A 19,368-nucleotide genomic window follows, 5' to 3' on the forward strand; every position below is an offset into this window, starting at 1 on the left:
GGACGATTCTGTGTGCATTCTAGAGCAGCAATCTTCCATTGGATAAGAGTGCATTGTATCTGAGGATTGCATGCATTGCATAGGAGAGCTGTGCATTGTATCGGAGCGCTGCAGCAATCTGTACGATGAAGGAACACATTGGACAACAATTTGCGACTCAACCCAGTAAAATATTCCAAGGCGCTTCACAGGAGTGTAAATCAGGTGTGACTGGAGATGGTGAGTGTGTGTTGGGGGTGTGACTGGAGACGGTGAGTGTGTGTTGGGGGTGTGACTGGAGACGGTGAGTGTGTGTTGGGGGTGTGACTGGAGATGGTGAGTGTGTGTTGGGGGTGTGACTGGAGACGGTGAGTGTGTGTTGGGGTGTGACTGGAGATGGTGAGTTTGTGTTGGGGGTGTGACTGGAGATGGTGAGTGTATGTTGGGGGTGTGACTGGAGATGGTGAGTTTGTGTTGGGGGTGTGACTGGAGACGGTGAGTGTGTGTTGGGGGTGTGACTGGAGACGGTGAGTGTGTGTTGGGGGTGTGACTGGAGATGGTGAGTGTGTGCTGGGGGTGTGACTGGAGATGGTGAGTGTGTGTTGGGGTTTGAGCAGGAGGAGTGACGTCAGGCCCAGAAGGTGACTGTGGATTCTGATGCTCGAGCTGAAGGGGAACAGCATTACGGGGGAGGAAGTGAGACATTCAGAGACTATTCCTGCTCGCAGTGCAGCAGTTTGTAAAAGCTCATTGAATTCATGATAGAAAATAGATTATAAATATCCCTGTTACTAATCTGTATATCAGTCACAGCCCAGAGTAACACCTTGTGGCATAAAACAGGCTGTGGGAGGGTCACCAAACACAGAGTCTATCAGTGTTTAAAGGGGCGACTTTTTAAAGTAGGCAGTAGAATAATTTTGCTTTTCCAGTGTGAACTCTGAGATTGAGGTGAGATGATGGAGTAAGGAGAATAGATTTTGCTGAAGGAGCTGACTCAATCCCACTCCTGAGACTCGAGCCCAGCATCCAGGCTGACACTCCCAGTGCAATACTGAGAGAGCGATGCACTATCGGAGGGGCAGTACTGAGGGAGTGCAGCACTGTCGGAGGGGCAGTATTGAGGGTGTGCAGCACTGTCAGAGGGGCAGTACTGCGGGAGTGCAGTACTGTCGGAGGGGTAATACTGAGGGGGTGCTGCAATGTTGGAGGGGCAGTACTGAAGGAGTGCAGCACTGTCGGAAGGGCAGTACTGAGGGAGTGCTGCACTGTCAGAGGGGCAGTACTGTGGGAGTGCAGTACTGTCGGAGGGGTAGTACTGAGGGGGTGCTGCAATGTTGGAGGGGCAGTACTGAAGGAGTGCAGCACTGTCGGAGGGGCAGTACTGAGGGAGTGCTGCACTGTTGGAGGGGCAGTACTGAGCGACTGCAGCAATATCAGAGGAGCAGTACTGAGAGAGTGCTGCAGTGTCGGAGGGGCAGTTCTGAGGGAATGCTGCACTGTCGGAGGGGCAGTACTGAGGGAGTGCTGCACTGTTGAATGCTCCATCTTTTGGACAAGACGGTAAACCGAGGCCCCGTCTGCCCTCTCAGCTTCACATCAAAGATCCCTCGGCTTTATTTCAAAGAAGAGCAGGGGATTTCTCCCCAGTATCCTGAGCAATATGTATCCCTCAACCAACATCACTAAAATAACATAATTGTTCATTTGTCTCATTTGGTATATTAACGAGAGTGATTTAGCCACCTCCTATTGGCTGCGGTGATTCCCAACTGGTGATTATTTCTGTGTAACGCTGCAGCTAATGGGAGGCGATGTTGGAGGGTGGGCTCGAAGATCAGGAGCAGCACTTCTTCCGAAATGCATTGATTTTATTTCTCTCCGCATAGGGAACTGATGGGAGAAGGAAGAGATGATCGATGGGAAACAGACTCTGGTCAGGAAACAGTCATCACATTGGGCCCCAGTTCTGACTGATCAGCCAATCAAAGCATCTGTCTGACACAGCGGCCAGCTGGGGGGGAAACAGCTGGAATCCCAACACCTGGAACATCTGTACCACCACTGGGAAAACAGCTGGAATCCCAACACACAGACCATCTGTACCCATTGAGAAAACAGCTGGAATCCCAACACCCGTAACATCTGTACCACCACTGGGAACACAGCTGGAATTCCAACACCCAGAGCATCTGCACCAACACTGGGAAAACAGCTGGAATCCCAACACCTGGAACATTTGCACCAACAGTGAGAAAACAGCTGGAATGTTAACACCGAGAACACCTGCACCAACTGGGAAAACAGCTAGAATTCCAACATCCAGAACATCTGTACCAATGCTGGGAAAATAGCTGGAATTCCAACACCTGGAACATCTGCAAGCATAGTGATCGCCCCTCTTTGAGCGGGTCCAGTCGGAGCAGGGCCCCCCGAATTACCCCCATACGGACTGAGATCGCCCCTCTCTGAGCGGGTCCAGTCAGAGCAGGGACCCCCTGAATCTCCCCCAGACGGACCGAGATAGCGCCTCTCTGAGCGGATTCAGTCGGAGCAGGGACCCCTTGAATCACCCTCAGATGGACTGAGATTACCCCTCTCTGAGCGGGTCCAGTCGGAGCAGGGACTCACTGAATCACCACCAGACGTACCGAGATGGCCCCTCTCTGAGCGCGGTCCAGTCGGAGCGATGCGTCTGTCCGGTTTGTTGCCCCTTCAGGCCCTTTGGGCGGCCCTGTCTCTCACTGCGCAGCACTTCCCGTCCTGGGGTCACTACGACCTCTGTAAGGCCCAGCTTCACTGGGACCAGGCCATGAGTTGGGATTACATGGCCTGCCAGCCCGAGGCCGCCCTGCTCACCAGGTCACTGAAGGTCAGCTTGGATCCCTCCGACAGTACGTGTGGAGAGACCCCCGAGATGTACTGCACGCTGGTGAGTAGAAGCCTTTCTGAGACAGCCTCTGTTATGTGTCGCGCTGTGAATGGACGCTCACTGAACGGCCTTTATCAAAGTGAATTCCATCCAAATTCCTACATTTGCTTCATCGAGTGCAAAAGCAAGGGAGTCATGGTGAACCTTTATGCATCATTGGTTAGGCCCCAGCTGGAGTATTGTATCCAATTCTGGGCACCACACTTTAGGAAGGATGACAAGGCCTTGGAGAGGGTGCAGAGGAATTTTAATGGAATGTTTCCAGGGATGAAGGACTTCAGTTATGTGAAGAGACTGGAGAAGCTGGGATTGTTCTCCTCAGAGTAGAGAAGGTTAAGGGGAGATTTGATGAGGTGTTTAAAATCATGAAGGGTTTTGAAAGAGTAAATAAGGAGACAATGTTTCCAGTGGCAGGAGAGCCGGTAACCAGAGGACACAGATTTCAGATAATTGGCAAAAAAGCCAAGGGGGGAGATGAGGAGAATGTTTTAATGCAGCGAGTTTTTATGATCTGGAATGTGCTGCCTGAAAGGAAGGTGGAAGCAGATTCAATAATAACATTCAAAAGGGAATTGGATAAATACTGGGAAAGGAGAAATGTACAGGGCTATGGGGAAGGAGCAGGAGAGTGGGACTAACTGGACAGCTCTGAGCCAGTGGCAGAGACAGACGATATCACGGAGGTGAAAGTAGGCGGGCTTGGTGAAGGAGGAGATATGGGGATGGAATAACAGTCTGATAAGTTGCATTTACTGGAACTGTGAGGAGAAGTCAAACTGCTGGGCTGAACAGGAAAGGTCAGGACACGTAAACCATAAAACTCGCTGCTTCCCAGTGTTGCACCAGAAGGGGTGGCAGTGTTTGTAAAATTAGACACGGAAATAGATGTGAGGAGGGAGGTCGAATGTTTATAAACAACCCCTGGAGCTCCTGACCCCTGTGTCTGAGCCCTGCCCAATATCTCCAGTGGGGAATATGTCCCATTGTGTCTGAGCCTTGCCCAATATCTCCAGTGGGGAATATGTCCCACTGTGTCTGACCCCTGCCCAATATCCCCAGTGGGGAATATGTCCCATTGTGTCTGAGCCCTGCCCAATATCTCCAGTGAGGAATATGTCCCATTGTGTCTGAGCCCTGCCCAATATCCCCAGTGGGGAATATGTCCCATTGTGTCTGAGCCCTGCCCAATATCCCCAGTGTGGAATATGTCCTTGAGATGTAAATTCAAGCCTCTTTCTAAATATTAATGATGCTCTTGTTGAGTGAATCATCTCCTCAGGATAATTGGTTCCTACATCATTGTTCGAGGGGAAACACCTGGTTTAATAATCAGCCGTATGTTTCAGCAATAATTGAAAATGTATAATTTATTGCAGAACATGCAGTTCATAAGAGGGAATTATTCTCCAGCTCAATTAGTAATCTGTTATAAAAATAATACGAGTCTTTGAGGTAAACTTCCAGCTGTCCCATATCGCACTGTGGGAGCTGTGTGTGAAACAGGGCCCGGACCCAGTGAGACCACACTAGATGTTACTGTCTCAGTTTTACACCTCAGGACGTCCCAAAGCGCTTCACAGACAATTGAGGACTTTTTGAAATCGCAATCATTTTTTCTTTCACCGATAAAAACGCGGCTGAATTTATTGGCCTTTTTTTAATATGTAACAATTTTTGACAGGTGTACTCGCTCCTTCTTTCCAGATGTGTCCCGACTTCTGAACTTGTGTTCCCTGATTGTGTGTTGACTGTGAGTGGGTGAGTTGAGACAGAAAGACTCCAGGGTGAGAATGTATTCAGACTGTGGCTGTAACCTTGGTGCAAAGACACGAATTCCTGGTCATAAACTGTTGTGATCGAATTGGGCATGGTGGTGCAGGGCTTCTGTGACTGGACCAGTAATCCACAGAACTGCAATTCCAATCCCTCCATGGGCTTTGAGACTGGGCAGAGGGAGATACTGCCGGTCCTGCTGGGAGACTCAGTCCCAGGCACATCCTTCAGTTTTTTATTTGTTCCTGAGATGTGGGCATCGCTGGCAAGACCAGCATTTATTGCCCATCCCTAATTGCCCTTGTGAAGGTGGTGATGAGCTGTCTTCTTGAACCGCTGTAGTCTGTGTGTTGAAGATTCTCCCACAGTGCTGTTAGGAAGGGAGTTCAGGATTTTGACCCAGTGACAATGAAGGAACATTGAATATATTTCCCAATCAGGATGCGGTGTAACTTGGAGGGGAACATGGAGGTGGTGGTGTTCCCATGGAGACCATGGGTTTGTGAGGTGCTATCGAAGAAGCCTTGGTGAGTTGCTGCAGTGCACCTTGTAGATGGTAAACACTGCAGCCACGGTACGCCGGTGGTGGAGGGAGTGAATGTTTAAGGTGGTGGATGGGCTGCTTTGTCCGGGATGGTGTGAAGCTTCTTGCGTATTGTTGGAGCTGCACTCATCCAGGCAATTGGAGAGTATTCCATCACCCGCCTGACTTGTGCCTTGTAGGTGGTGGAAAGGCTTTGGGGAGTCAGGAGGTGAGACACTCGCTGAGAATACTTGCCTCTGACCTGCTCTTGTACCACAGTATTTATGTGGCTGGTCCAGTTAAGTTTCTGGTCAATGGCGATCCCCAGGATGCTGATAGTGGGGGATCCGACAATGGTAACGCCGTTGAATGTCATGGAGAGGTAGTTGGACTCGGGCTTGTTGGAGATAATCATTGCCTTCCACTTGTGGACCACAAATGTTATTTGCCACTTCGGTGTTGCCGGACTGGGAAACAACGTCGGTGAGTGAGCACAGGGGCGATGGGGGAGCAGGACTTGTGTGTGTTAGGACACGGGCAGCACAGGTTTGGATGAGCTGAAATTTACGGAGAGTGGAAGATGGGAGTCCGGCCAGGAGAACATTGGAATGGTCGAGTCTGGAGGGAACAAAGTATGGATGAGGGTTTCAGCAGTAGATGTGCTGAGGCAGGGGCGGAGACGGGCGATGTTACCGAGGTGGAAATAGGTGGCCTTGGTGATCGAGTGGATACGATTGTTTGTTTTAGTTCTTCTCGACCAAAAGGCACCAGTTAATGCTCATCGATCTCCATGTTAGAAATAGAATCTCCCGCTGGTCTGTAATCGCCAATTTGATTCATCTCTGGCACCAGCTCAAAGTATTTGCCTCCAATTCCACTTCAGTGCCGATTTGTTCATTGATTTGAGTGTTTCTCGTGCTGCAAAGCAAAACTCACAGTGTCTGAGCACAAACTGAGGGAGAGGCACATCTGGAATACTACGGGCAGAGTGGGCTCCTCATTGTAGGGGAGAGATGGGACACAGTGACACAGTGTGACCGGGGGTGAGGGGGTGAGGGGGTGAGGGGAGAGAGAGATGGGGCACTTCTTCACCCAGAGAGTGGTGAACCTGTGGAATTCTCGACTACAGAAAGTTGTTGAGGCCAATTCACTAAATATATTCAAAAAGGAGTTAGATGAAGTCCTTACTACTAGGGGGATCAAGGGGTATGGCGAGAAAGCAGGAATGGGGTACTGAAGTTGCATGTTCAGCCATGAACTCATTGAATGGCGGTGCAGGCTAGAAGGGCCGAATGGCCTACTCCTGCACCTATTTTCTATGTTTCTATGTTTCTATGACACGGGGCACAGTGACACAGTGTGACCAGGGGTGAGGGGGTGAGGGACTGTGTTATGAGGTTAGCTCGAACAGTCAAATTAAAGGGAGAATCGTCTCCACTTCTGTAGAAACACAGTCTGTGCCTTGCTCGGGTAAAATTCTGACAGCTAATTATTTCTGAATCCGATCACCAATTCTGGAAATCCCAGCGAGTGGTGACAGCTGGTGAATGTTAACGTGGAGTTTCTGGGTAATTTCTGTAAGCTGAGTTTGAACTGATTGTAAACTGGTGCCTGGGGATTGTGTCTGATCCTCTCGGGATTGTTAACATCTGTATCCGTTCCCCTGCCAGCTGTTCACACACTCTCACAGCACAGCAGGAGGCCATTCAGCCCATCGTGCCTGTGCCGGCTCTTTGAGAGAGTGATCCAATTAGTCCCACTCCCTGCTCTTTCCCCATAGCCTTGCAAATTTATCCTTTTTCCCAAATTTATTAAGTATATTTTTCCCTGTTTTAAGGGAGTTTAGTTGAAGCAGGTTCAAACAGCTCCTCAAAGAATGGGTACAGGCACGATGGGCCGAATTGCCTTCTGTGCTGTGAGATTCTGTGATATTTCCCCTGTTTTAAGGGAGTTTATTTTCAGCAGATGCGAGCAGCAGATGGGATTTCAGTCTGAACGAACCAAACATTCTCTTTGTAATATCGCAGTCCATTCTATTGGGTCTGGGACTAAACCTTTATTACTCAGACGGGAAATCGAGGGTTTGGGAGAGGCCGACAGGAAGTGGATTAAACCTGAGGCCATAGACTTTATCCCCATGAATCCGCCCCCTGCCCAATATCTCACTCACTGCCCACTGTCCCCAGTAAACCGGCTGCACATTAAACTTTCCCAGTCTCTTGATTCCTGGATCAGAGCTCCCTCACTGCGCTGCTCTCTGACAATGTTCCACTCACTTTAGCAGCTCAGACAGGAGAATGCTTGAAGAATGATTTACTGTTGTTGTGGCACTGACTAACTGACCCCTGAACCTGTCACCAGTGGATGGATTTTTCTATCGAGCAGTTTGAATGATGAGGAGTCTCGGTTCCATCTCCTGTTATTCTCTGTTACCCATTCTCTGTATTGACCACGTGCAAATTTCATTATAAACACAGATAGAGGCAGACAGGCAAGGTCGAGGGTTCAAGTCCCACTCCAGACACTTGAGCACAAAACCCAGGCCAAGACTCCCAGTGCAGTACTGGGGGAGTGCTGCACTGTTGGAGGGGCAGTACTGAGGGAGCGCTTCCCTGTCAGAGGGGCAGTACTGAGGGAGTGCTCCACTGTCGGAGGGTCAGTACTGAGGGAGCGCTTCCCTGTCAGAGGGGCAGTACTGAGGGAATGCTCCACTGTCGGAGGGTCAGTACTGAGGGAGCGCTTCCCTGTCGGAGGGTCAGTACTGAGGGAGCGCTGCACTGTCGGAGGGGCAGTAGTGAGGGAGTGCTACACTGTCAGAGGGTCAGTACTGAGGGAGCGCTTTCCTGTCAGAGGGGCAGTACTGAGGGAATGCTCCACTGTCGGAGGGTCAGTACTGAGGGAGCGCTTCCCTGTCGGAGGGTCAGTACTGAGGGAGCGCTGCACTGTCGGAGGGGCAGTAGTGAGGGAGTGCTACACTGTCAGAGGGTCAGTACTGAGGGAGCACTACATTGTTGGAGGGGCAGTACTGAGGGAGCGCTGCACTGTCAGAGGGTCAGTACTGAGGGAGCACTACATTGTCGGAGGGTCACTACTGAGGGAGTGCTGCACTGTCAGAGGGTCAGTACTGAGGGAGCACTACCTTGTCGGAGGGTCACTACTGAGGAAGTGCTGCACTGTCAGAGGGTCAGTACTGAGGGAGCACTAAATTGTCGGAGGGGCAGTACTAAGGGAGCGCTGCACTGTTGGAGGGGCAATACTGAGGGAGCACTGCACTGTCGGAGGGACAGTACTAAGGGAGCGCTGCACTGTCGGAGGGGCAGTACTGAGGGAGCGCTGCACTACTCTCATCCTGAGATAGTCAATGGCGCTTCAGAATTCAGTCTTTGCTCTCTCTTTCTCTCCTCTCTCTTTCTCACTCTTGCTCCCTCCTCCCCTCCCACATTACATGGGCTCATTCACCAGAAACACCCTGTTGCCGAATTTGCCCTCCGACCGAAAGGGGGCACACTCACTGAGCGAGACGATTTTCCCCGCCCCAATCCATGGAGCGGAGAGTTGAGCAAAATTCAGCTCTTTGTAGATTGTTTTTGTTGCGGGCGGTGCAGTCGGTTTGCGGCGGGGTGGAAGTGCGTGGGGAGCGGGGCGGACGGCGGTATATGTCTGCGAGCTCCTGTTTTATTTCCCACCCCCAGGAACCTGCTGACTGACGGAGCTGAAATGAGCCTGGGATTAAAGTGTTTGTTTAAATCTGGTTTGACAGACAGTCGGTGGGTTCCCTGAACACCTGCTCACAGCCCTGAGTCTCCGTGAGGCTCGGGCACTGGGGACATTAGTTTGGGGAGAAGGCCCTTTATTGGGGACCTTTCATTAGAAGGAGGTCACCCATTGGGGACGGACGGTTTAAAATTGGAAGCTGGGTGTTTAATGAACGATGGCTGTGGTCTATAAGGGCCGATCGACACAGGCCGGTCAATAATGTGGGATTACACCACAGCTGGTTGAAGATTTGCTGCAGATTCTCAATCTTTCCCCAGTCTGGTTTCTTTCTCTGAAACCTCCCTCTGGTCTTCTCATTGCTGAAATGTTTAGACACAAACACCAGGTGCAGAGTTCTGGGTTTCATTAACTTGAACAAACATTCATTTCTGCCGGCTCACTGTTCTTTATAATTAAATTCCAAAGTGTAGAATCCCATCGAGCTCCCTGGCAAGATGTTGACTTAAAACCGCCGTTCCTTTATTAAATTAATTCTGGGGATGTGAGCATCGCTCACATGGCCGGCATTTATTGCCCATCCCCAGGTGCCCTGAGAAGGTGGGGGTGGGCCGCCTTCTTGATCCGCTGGGAGCGGGTTTGATACAAACTGAGTGTCTCGCTCGGCCAGTTCAGAGGGTCATTACTAGTCAACCACGTTGGTGTGGGCCTGGAGTCACATATAGGCCCGGGCAGGATACAGAGGCAGGTTTCCTTCCCTAAAGGACATTACTGAACCAGTTGGGCTTCACGGCAATCTCCCTGAGCTGTGGGCCGTGGGGAGAGGACCCTCTCCCTGACCCACTGTGGGCCGTGGGGAGATGGACCCTCTCCCTGACCCACTGTGGGCCGTGGGGAGAGGACCCTCTCCCTGACCCACTGTGGGCCGTAGGGAGAGGACCCTCTCCCTGACCCACTGTGGGCCATGGGGAGAGGACCCTCTCCCTGACCCACTGTGGGCTGTGGGGAGAGGACCCTCTCCCTGACCCACTGTGGGCCGTGGGGAGAGGACCCTCTCCCTGACCCACTGTGGGCCGTGGGGAGATGGACCCTCTCCCTGACCCACTGTGGGCCGTGGGGAGAGGACACTCTCCCTGACCCACTGTGGGCTGTGGGGAGATGGACCCTCTCCCTGAGCTGTGGGCCGTGGGGAGAGGACCCTCTCTCTGACCCACTGTGTGCCGTGGGGAGATGGCTGATACCAGAAATGAGAGGGTATACATATCAGGAAAGGATGAACAGGCTGGGTCACTTTTCTCTTGAAAAGAGAATGCTGAGGGGTGATCTAATAGAGGTATTTGAAATTATGAAAGGTTTTGATAGAGTGGATACAGAGAGAACCAAGAAATCCAATCGGGAATTCAGAAGAAACGTCTGTACCCAAAGAGTGGTGAGAATGTGGAACGTGCTACCACAGGGAGTGGTTAAAGCAAATAGTGTAGATGCAGTTAAGGCGGGGCGGGCGGGGAGGGGTGGGGGTGGCTAGACAAGCGTATGAGGGAGACGGGAATAGAGGGTTGTGGATAGATTTAGATGAGGAAAGACGGGAGGAGGCTCGAGTGGAGCATAAACACCGACATGGAATGGTTGGGCCGAATGGCCTGTTTCTGTGCCGTATATTCTATGTAATCCTATATGTAATCCTATGTAATCTTTCAGCTCAGTACTGGCCCACTAAATACTGCTAATTGAGCAACTCTGCTCGAACATTAACTCCAACAAAGGGCCTGATTACTGGGTGATGGGAAGTGACAGCACTCTGCGGGATTGTACTTTATGGAGCCACTAACATCTGCACTCAATAATACACTAATTAACATAATTAACCAGGGGACTGAACCGTGCTGATCGCGAGTGGTTTAGTTGGTGATAACGACAGGCTCTTCGTCACACCACACAGTGTAAATCCGAGACAGCAACACTTAAAGCCTGAAATAAATGTCAAGGGGTGTGTGGATTTGTAGAAGGAACAATGATTCATAAGATGCTCTGTTTATGCTCCAGTGTTGCAAGAGCAGTTTCTGTAATACATGATCCTTATATTGAAATATCTTCCCTTCCCGCATTGATGCAGCCACACACAGCAGGAGCCCGTTGTGTCTCTCTCTCCCTGGGCTGTATGGTGATGTTTAATTCTTCTCTTCTTCTTTGGCTGTCCCCCGGAGTTGAGGATGACTTGCTTCCACATTGAAATGAGTTGTCAGGTGACTGATGAGACCAATGTGGGATCCACAGTCTCTGTCACAGGTGGGGTAGATGGTGGTTAGAGGGACGGGTGGGTGGGGTGCTTGGGTTGTCGTACGTTCCTTCTGCTGTTTGTACTTGGCTTCCGCATCCTCCCAGCAAAGAGACTCGATGTGTTCGTCGCCTTCTCGGATGCTTCTCCTCCATTTTGAGCGGTCTTGATCCAAAGATCCAAGACGCGGCCACTCACAACATCATCGAGCAGACAATAGGGGTGCTCAAGCAGCGTTTCCGAAGCCTGGACCGCTCTGGAGGCAGCCTTCAATACTTCCCTCAACAGGTGTCGCTATTCATTGTGGTGTGCTGCATGTTGCACAACTTGGCCATCATGAGAGCCCAGACCTTACCAGCGGGGAGTGCAGCCCCAACTCAGGAGGAGGAGAAAGAGGAACAGGAGCCTGGCGAGGCCCCGACTGGCCAGCCAAAGGAGGAGGTGCAGCAGCCACGGAGGAGACACCCTGGCACTGCTGCCGATGCAAGGGCCACATGTCAGCGGCTCATCATACATCGGTTCTCCAACAACACAACACAACCCCTGACCAGCAACCAATAAACATTTAACAACAGCCCCTTGAAACACCATAACACACAATTAACCTCAACAATAGCTGTACACAGGCCCCTGCCATTTGTCATTCCTCAACAGTATCCATGTGCCATATTAGGCACATACACTTACAACAATAGCAGGCCTCAAAAACTGCAACCAGATTGTGACAAACATATTTGCAGGATGAGGCCTTCTGTCCATTGTGGCTAAAGTTTTTATTGAGACTAGCTCTGGCATTTGCTACCCCTTACCTGAACCCCCTCCCACACCTCCTGCTCCTCCTCAATGTTGCCCCACTGCCTGCAGCAAGGCTGCGTGTGTGTAACACAGACACTACAGATGGCCAAGTAGGATACATTGGACCAGCTCTGGGCCTGGAAGGCCCGGCTGCGGACTGCACCACCTCAGCATCGGCGGCGGCAGTCTAGGTTGGCTGGTGTGTAGACCGCGGCAGGTGGAAAGGCAGAGTGGCAGTGGTGGGAGCCAGAATGCTGTCATCTTGAGCAAAGACAACAAGTTCCATTTCCCACGGCCCATTGCCACTCCCCCAGGGCGGAACCTCAGCATCCGGAGCAATATGCGGGAGCGCGGATTACTGGCCTGCTTCGGCACCGTTACCTCCCCGTTGGATTTTGGGGAACAGACAGGATGGCAGCAGTTAGTGTTTGCATGGCATCACTCTGTGACTGACTCAGAGCAGCCTGAGTCTCAAACGCAGCGTTCTGAGAGTTGTTGCCACAATCATTGACAGCATCACATCACAAAGACCTTGCGTGGCTTGGGTCTGTGATGCGATAGCTGCTGCCACATCAACCATGGCACGCGCTCTCCCCTCTGCGACTCCACTGTCGCTGGTTGAGTCCATCTCCCTCTGTAAATGGGCAAGGATGGGTTCATTGAACTGCTGAGAGGCAGGGACAATGCTTGAGGCGGTCTCCCCCAACCTCAGGGCAAGTGTATCCATGCTCTGCGGGACCTTCTCCAATGCACCCATTGGCTCGCGGTGCATTTGCATGCACTCTCTGGACATAGCCTCCAAGTCCAGGTCCACGTCTGACTGTCTCTGAGCAGGACAGATGGGTCGACTCACTGTCCGGGGAGATGGCCCCCGAGCTTCCCCTCGCTCTGGGCGCTGCAGGCCACTGGATTCAGGAGCCTCAGGCTCTTCAAAGCCCAGGAATGTTGGTCCTTCCACCACGGTGGTGTCCCCACTCGATGCAACTGATGGAGGGTCCCGCACAGGCACCACACTTTCCTCACCTTCCTCATCATCTTCCCCGTCAGTTGAAGTGGACAGCGTTTACTGTCAAGGGTCAAGGATCTCACAGAAATGCCAAAGGGCATTCACATACCGTCACGGTCCACAGGGGGCGCTGCTTCTCCGGCCACTACCGCACCAACTGGTGTGCCCATGGGGATGGACACTCGCTCCTCCACGTCACTGAGGGCTTGTATGTCAGGCTCCCCTCTACTGCTGCTCTCTCCTGTTGTGAGCCAGTTTCACCTGTAGTAAGAAGCACAAGAAGGTGTGAGTGAGTGTGCAGCTCATCGTGTGCCACATGTGCCTTCCATAGTTGAATAGTTGCTGCTGTGTGGATGTGTGTAAACGTGCATTTGAATCTGCGTGGCTGCTCACAGTGCATGTGTGAACGGTGGGATGAGGTGAGAAGGACCTCAGATTAGGGATGAGGTTGAAGTCTTGTGAAAGGGTAGTGTGAGGAGGGGTGAGGCTGAGTAGGGAACCAGAAGGTGAGCGAGGTTTGGATGGGCCGGGCATGGCTGGTGAACTGAGCCTGAACCTTTATGGTTCCTTCACCAACAAAGACCACGGCCTGGGACACACAGTGACGGAGCAGTCGGAGGTCAGTTGTAGCGCTGGGGCACGGTGCTGTTAATTATGTCCCGAGGACACGGCAATTCAGGAGCACGTCACATCTGCACCGTTCCATTATTCATTTATACTTTACACAGCTTTAGGATTGTGGTACTAATGTTACCCCATTCCTTCTACATCGAGTATTAAAAATAACCAATCCAATATGCGGCTTGAATCACTGCCTTTAGTCGATGCTGTGACAATTGTAGATTCATTAATCTCTATGATCTCTGTATATTGCCGCGCTCTCCATCTTTATCACACGCATTAGTTTTATTGATTGCTGCAACAGCCACTTTCTGATTATTTGGAAAAAGATGTCGGGCTGATTCTATGTTGCCGATGTCAGGCAGAGTCCCAGTGTGTCCGATCCACAGGATGCACTGCAGCAACTCGCCAAGGCTTCTTCAGCAGCACCTCCCAAACCTGCCACCTCCAGCACCTAGAAGGACGAGGGCAGCAGGTGCCTGGGAACACCATCACCTCCAAGTTCCCCTCGAGTCACACAGTGTCCCGGCTTAGAATCACAGCATCATAGAATGATACAGCAAAGAAGGAGTCCATTCGGCCCATCGTGCCTGTGCTGGCTCTTTGAAAGTGTTACCCAATTCACCCCACTCCCCGCTCTTTCACCACAGCTCTGTAAATCTTTCCCCTTCAAGTATTTCTCCAATTCCCGATTGAATCTGCTGCCATCGCCCTTTCAGGCAGCGCCTTCCAGATCACAACATGTGGAGCTGCCGCTGTGTCCATCGCTGCTTCATCGCGGAAGGTCAATGAGCTGAAGTGACCCCGAGGGAGCCCTGCCACCTCCGACTGCTCCCTCACAAACCAGCCTGAGGTAAAGCATCATTAGGCCCACAGGCTGGGCGAGGGTCCGACACACAGAGCCCAGGGGTAAGGCCTGAGCACAAATAAGGGATTGTTTTAACAATAGACGATAAAAAGACAAGTTCCCGTCAATCATTCCGCCCACAAAATTTTTGTCGTTTCTCTCTCTCCAACCCAAACAGACAGCTGCAGTGAGACTCATTTTCCCATCTCTAGAGGTCAGAGGTCGGAGATTCTTTCACTGAACATGAACTTTGGAAAATCTAAACAAAGAAGACGTCCAAAATGTCGTCATGTCAGAAATCTGTCCAAATGTCAGCTCCCTGGTCTCCTTGCAGTCCATTTTATTTTGCTCAAAACGATTCCCAAGGATGATTGGGGAACTGAGAGGATCTAACTATGGGGAAAGGCTGAACAGGCTGGGGTTCGTTCCTGGTCCCAGGGATGGGGGACTTCAGTTACAGGGAGAGACTGGAGAAGCTGGGATTGTTCTCCTTACAGCAGAGAAGGTTAAGGGGAGATTTAATACAGGTGTTCATGGTCATGAGGGGTTTAGACAGAGTAGATAGAGAGAAACTGTTCCCATTGACGGAAGGCTCGTGAACCAGAGGACACATATTTAAGGTGATTGACAAAAGAACCAAAGGCGACTTGAGGAAAATTGTTTTTGCGCAGTGAGTGGTTAGGATCTGGAATGCACTGCCTGAAAGGGTGGTGGAGGCAGAGCCCAGCGGGAGAATTGTGTCCAATTCTGGGCACCACACTTTAGGAAGGATGTCAAGGCCTTGGAGAGGGAGCAGACGAGATTTACTGGAATGGTCCCAGAGATGAGGGACTTCAGTTATGTGGAGACTCTGGAGAAACTGGGATTTTCTCCTCAGAGCAGAGAAGGTTAAGGGGAGATGAGGAGACCCCACTTTCTACCTTCTGACATTCTGAATAGCTGCCCTTTACCCCTACTCTCTGCTTTATGTCCTGAAGCCAGCGAGCTATCCATTCTGCTACTGGCTCCCTGACTCTGCATTCTCTGACCTTATTCATTAGTCTATTATGTGGTCCCTTATCGAAGCTCTTTTGGAAATCTGGATAAATTACATCGACTGCATTACCCTTGTCTGCTCTCTCTGTTACCTCTTCAGAGAATGCAATGAGGTTGGTCAAGCAAGACTTTCCCTTTTGAACTCCATGCTGACTATTCATTATTATACTTTTGCTCTCTAAATATTCTTCTATATTCTCCTTTAGTAAGGATTCCATTATTTCTCCTACCACCGATATTAAGTTGACGGGTTTACAGTTCTCTGGACATGTTCTATCTCCCTTCTTAAATATAAGTATTATGTTAGCTATCTTCCAGTCCTCGGGACACCTTTTTTGAACTAATTATTAAATATGTGCCTCTGCTATTTCTTCCCCAAATTCATTTAAAAAGCACAAAGTGTTCCGTCCACACCTGGGGTTTTCTTTAACCCGTGCTGTACCTGCCCTGGGCGTGTTTGATGGTACAGTGTAGAGGGAGCTTTACTCTGCATCTAACCCATGCTGTACGTGCCCTGGGAGTGTTTGATGGGACAGTGTAGAGCAGCGAACCCGGGGACTGGGAGAAATTTAGAACTCAGCAGAGGAGGACAAAGGGTTTGATTAGGGCAGGGAAAATGGAGTACGAGAAGAAGCTTGCAGGGAACATTAAGATAGATTGCAAAAATTTCTGTCGATATGTAAAGAGAAAAAGGTTAGTAAAGACAAACGTATGTCCCCTGCAGTCAGAATCAGAGGAAGTCATAACGGGGAACAAAGAAATGGCGGACCAATTGAACAAGTACTTTGGTTCAGTATTCACTAAGGAGGACACAAACAACTTTCCGGATATAAAAGGGGTCAGAGGGACGAGTAAGGAGGAGGAACTGAGGGAAATCCTTATTAGTCGGGAAATTGTGTTGGGGAAATTGATGGGATTGAAGGCCGATAAATCCCCAGGGCCTGATGGGGATCAAGGGGTATGGCAAGAAAGCAGGAATGGGATACTGAAGTTGCATGTTCAGCCATGAACTCATTGAATGGCGGTGCAGGCTAGAAGGGCCGAATGGCCTACTCCTGCACCTATTTTCTATGTCTATGACTATGTCTAAGGAGGTGGCCTTGGAAATAGCGGGTGCATTGACAGTCACATTCCATTGACTCTGGATCAGTTCCTATCGAGTGGAGGGTAGCCAATGTAACCCCACTTTTTAAAAAAGGAGGGCGGGAGAAAAAAGGGAATTATAGACCGGTCAGCCTGACATCGGTAGTGGGTAAAATGATGGAATCAATTATTAAGGATGTCACAGCAGTGCATTTGGAAAGAGGTGACATGATAGATCCAAGTCAGCATGGATTTGTGAAAGGGAAATCATGCTTGACAAATCTTCTGGAATTTTTAGAGGATGTTTCCAGTAGAGTGGACAAGGGAGAACCATTTGATGTGGTATATTTGGACTTTCAGAAGGCTTTCGATAAGGTCCCACACAAGAGATTAATGTGCAAAGTTAAAGCACATGGGATTGGGGGTAGTGTGCTGACATGGATTGAGAACTGGTTGTCAGACAGGAAGCAAAGAGTAGGAGTAAATGGGGACTTTTCAGAATGGCAGGCAGTGACTAGTGGGGTACCGCAAGGTTCTGTGCTGGGGCACCAGCTGTTTACATTGTACATTAATGATTTAGACGAGGGGATTAAATGTAGTATCTCCAAATTTGCGGATGACACTAAGTTGGGTGGCAGTGTGAGCTGCGAGGAGGATGCTATGAGGCTGCAGAGCGACTTGGATAGGTTAGGTGAGTGGGCAAATGCATGGCAGATGAAGTATAATGTGGATAAATGTGAGGTTATCCACTTTGGTGGTAAAAACAGAGAGACAGACTATTATCTGAATGGTGACAGATTAGGAAAAGGGGAGGTGCAACGAGACCTGGGTGTCATGGTACATCAGTCATTGAAGGTTGGCATGCAGGTACAGCAGGTCGTTAAGAAAGCAAATGGCATGTTGGCCTTCATAGCGAGGGGATTTGAGTACAGGGGCAGGGAGGTGTTGCTACAGTTGTACAGGGCCTTGGTGAGGCCACACCTGGAATATTGTGTACAGTTTTGGTCTCCTAACCTGAGGAAGGACATTCTTGCTATTGAGGGAGTGCAGCGAAGGTTCACCAGACTGATTCCCGGGATAGCGAGACTGATCTATCAAGAAAGACTGGATCAACTGGGCTTGTATTCACTGGAGTTCAGAAGAATGAGAGGGGACCTCATAGAAATGTTTAAAATTCTGACAGGGTTAGACAGGTTAGATGCAGGAAGAATGTTCCCAATGTTGAGGAAGTCCAGAACCAGGGGACACAGTCTAAGGATAAGGGGTAAGCCATTTAGGACCGAGATGAGGAGAAACCTCTTCACCCAGAGAGTGGTGAACCTGTGGAATTCTCTGCCACAGAAAGTTGTTGAGGCCAATTCACTAAATATATTCAAAAAGGAGTTAGATGAAGTCCTTACTACTAGGGGGATCAAGCGGTATGGTGAGAAAGCAGGAATGGGGTACTGAAGTTGCATGTTCAGCCATGAACTCATTGAATGGCGGTGCAGGCTCGAAGGGCCGAATGGTCTACTCCTGCACCTATTTTCTATGTTTCTATGTTTCTATCACACTCACTCACTCAAACACATAACCTGTGTTGTTCCGTCTCTGTTTCCAGGAGAACCCGTACATGTGCAACAACGAGTGTGATGCTCACACGCCCGAGCTCGCACACCCGCCCGAGCTGATGCTGGATGATGAGGGGCGGATTCCCAACACTTTTTGGCAAAGCGTCTCCTGGAGGAGTTTCCCCGAGCCCCTCCTGATCAATATCACTCTGTCCTGGGGCAAGACCATCGAGCTGACCGAGGACATAGTCATCACCTTTGAGTCGGGCCGGCCGGAGCAGATGGTCCTGGAGAAGTCTCTGGACCACGGCCGGACGTGGCAACCCTACCAGTTCTACACGGCCGACTGCCTCACCTCCTTCGGGATGGAGCCGAGAAGCGCCCGGGATCTGAGCCCGGCCTCGGTGCTGGATATCATCTGCACGGAGGAGTACTCCAGGGGCTACGTGTGGAAGGTGGACAAGATGGTCCGCTTCGAGATCCAGGAGCGTTTTGCCCTGTTCGGGGGGCCCGGTCTCCGCGACATGGCGTCGCTGTACGGCCAGCTGGACACCACCAAGGACCTGAGGGACTTCTTCACCCTGACCGACCTGCGGGTCAGGCTGCTCCGGCCGGCCACTGGGGCCACCAGTGTTGACCAGCACAACCTCTCCAAATACTTCTACGCCATCTCCAACCTGGACATTCGCGGCCGGTGAGTGCTCCTCGCTCCTTCTGGCCAGAGTCGCAGACCCCACACTTCACACCCAGGGGGCGCCGTGTCAGGCCAACATCTGGGGCACTCACATGGCCAACATCTGGGGGTAACACACGGGGCCAACATCTGGATGGGCACTCACAGGGTCAACATTGGGGGACACTCACAGGGCCAACATCTGGGGGTAAAGCATGGGGCCAACATCTGGGGGCTGTCAACGGGACAACATCTGGGGGACACTCTATCAAGGCCAACATCTGGGGCACTCTATCAAGGCAACAACTGGGGAACTCGATCAGGGCCAACATCTGGGGGATATTCTCAGTCTATCACCTTGGTGATACTCCATCAGGGTAAATATCTGGTGTTCCCTATCAGAGTTAACATTTGGGATACTCTTTCAGGGATAACATCTGGCATGGCACTCAATCAGTTATTATCTGGAGGGCACGATATCGGAGTTAACATCTGGCACACAATCTCAATGAACATCTGAAGGTCAGTCTATCAGGGCCAACATCTAATTACGAGGAGAGAT

General features: G+C 50.8%; 1 protein-coding gene across 1 annotated transcript in view; it reads left to right on the top strand.

Moving 5' to 3' along the window:
• The first annotated feature begins 2,527 nt into the window (after positions 1-2,527).
• The window catches only part of LOC139266956 (netrin-G1-like), a 39,239-nt gene continuing 22,398 nt past the window's right edge, over positions 2,528-19,368 (top strand). Inside the window, exons 1-2 of the mRNA XM_070884592.1 lie at positions 2,528-2,911; positions 18,184-18,827. Coding sequence (XP_070740693.1) covers positions 2,669-2,911; positions 18,184-18,827 — 887 coding nt within the window. The 5' untranslated portion in view covers positions 2,528-2,668. The remainder of the gene's footprint in view (positions 2,912-18,183; positions 18,828-19,368) is intronic.

The sequence above is a fragment of the Pristiophorus japonicus genome, chromosome 7 (assembly GCF_044704955.1).
Source record: "Pristiophorus japonicus isolate sPriJap1 chromosome 7, sPriJap1.hap1, whole genome shotgun sequence".
NCBI classification, from domain to species: Eukaryota; Metazoa; Chordata; class Chondrichthyes; family Pristiophoridae; genus Pristiophorus; species Pristiophorus japonicus.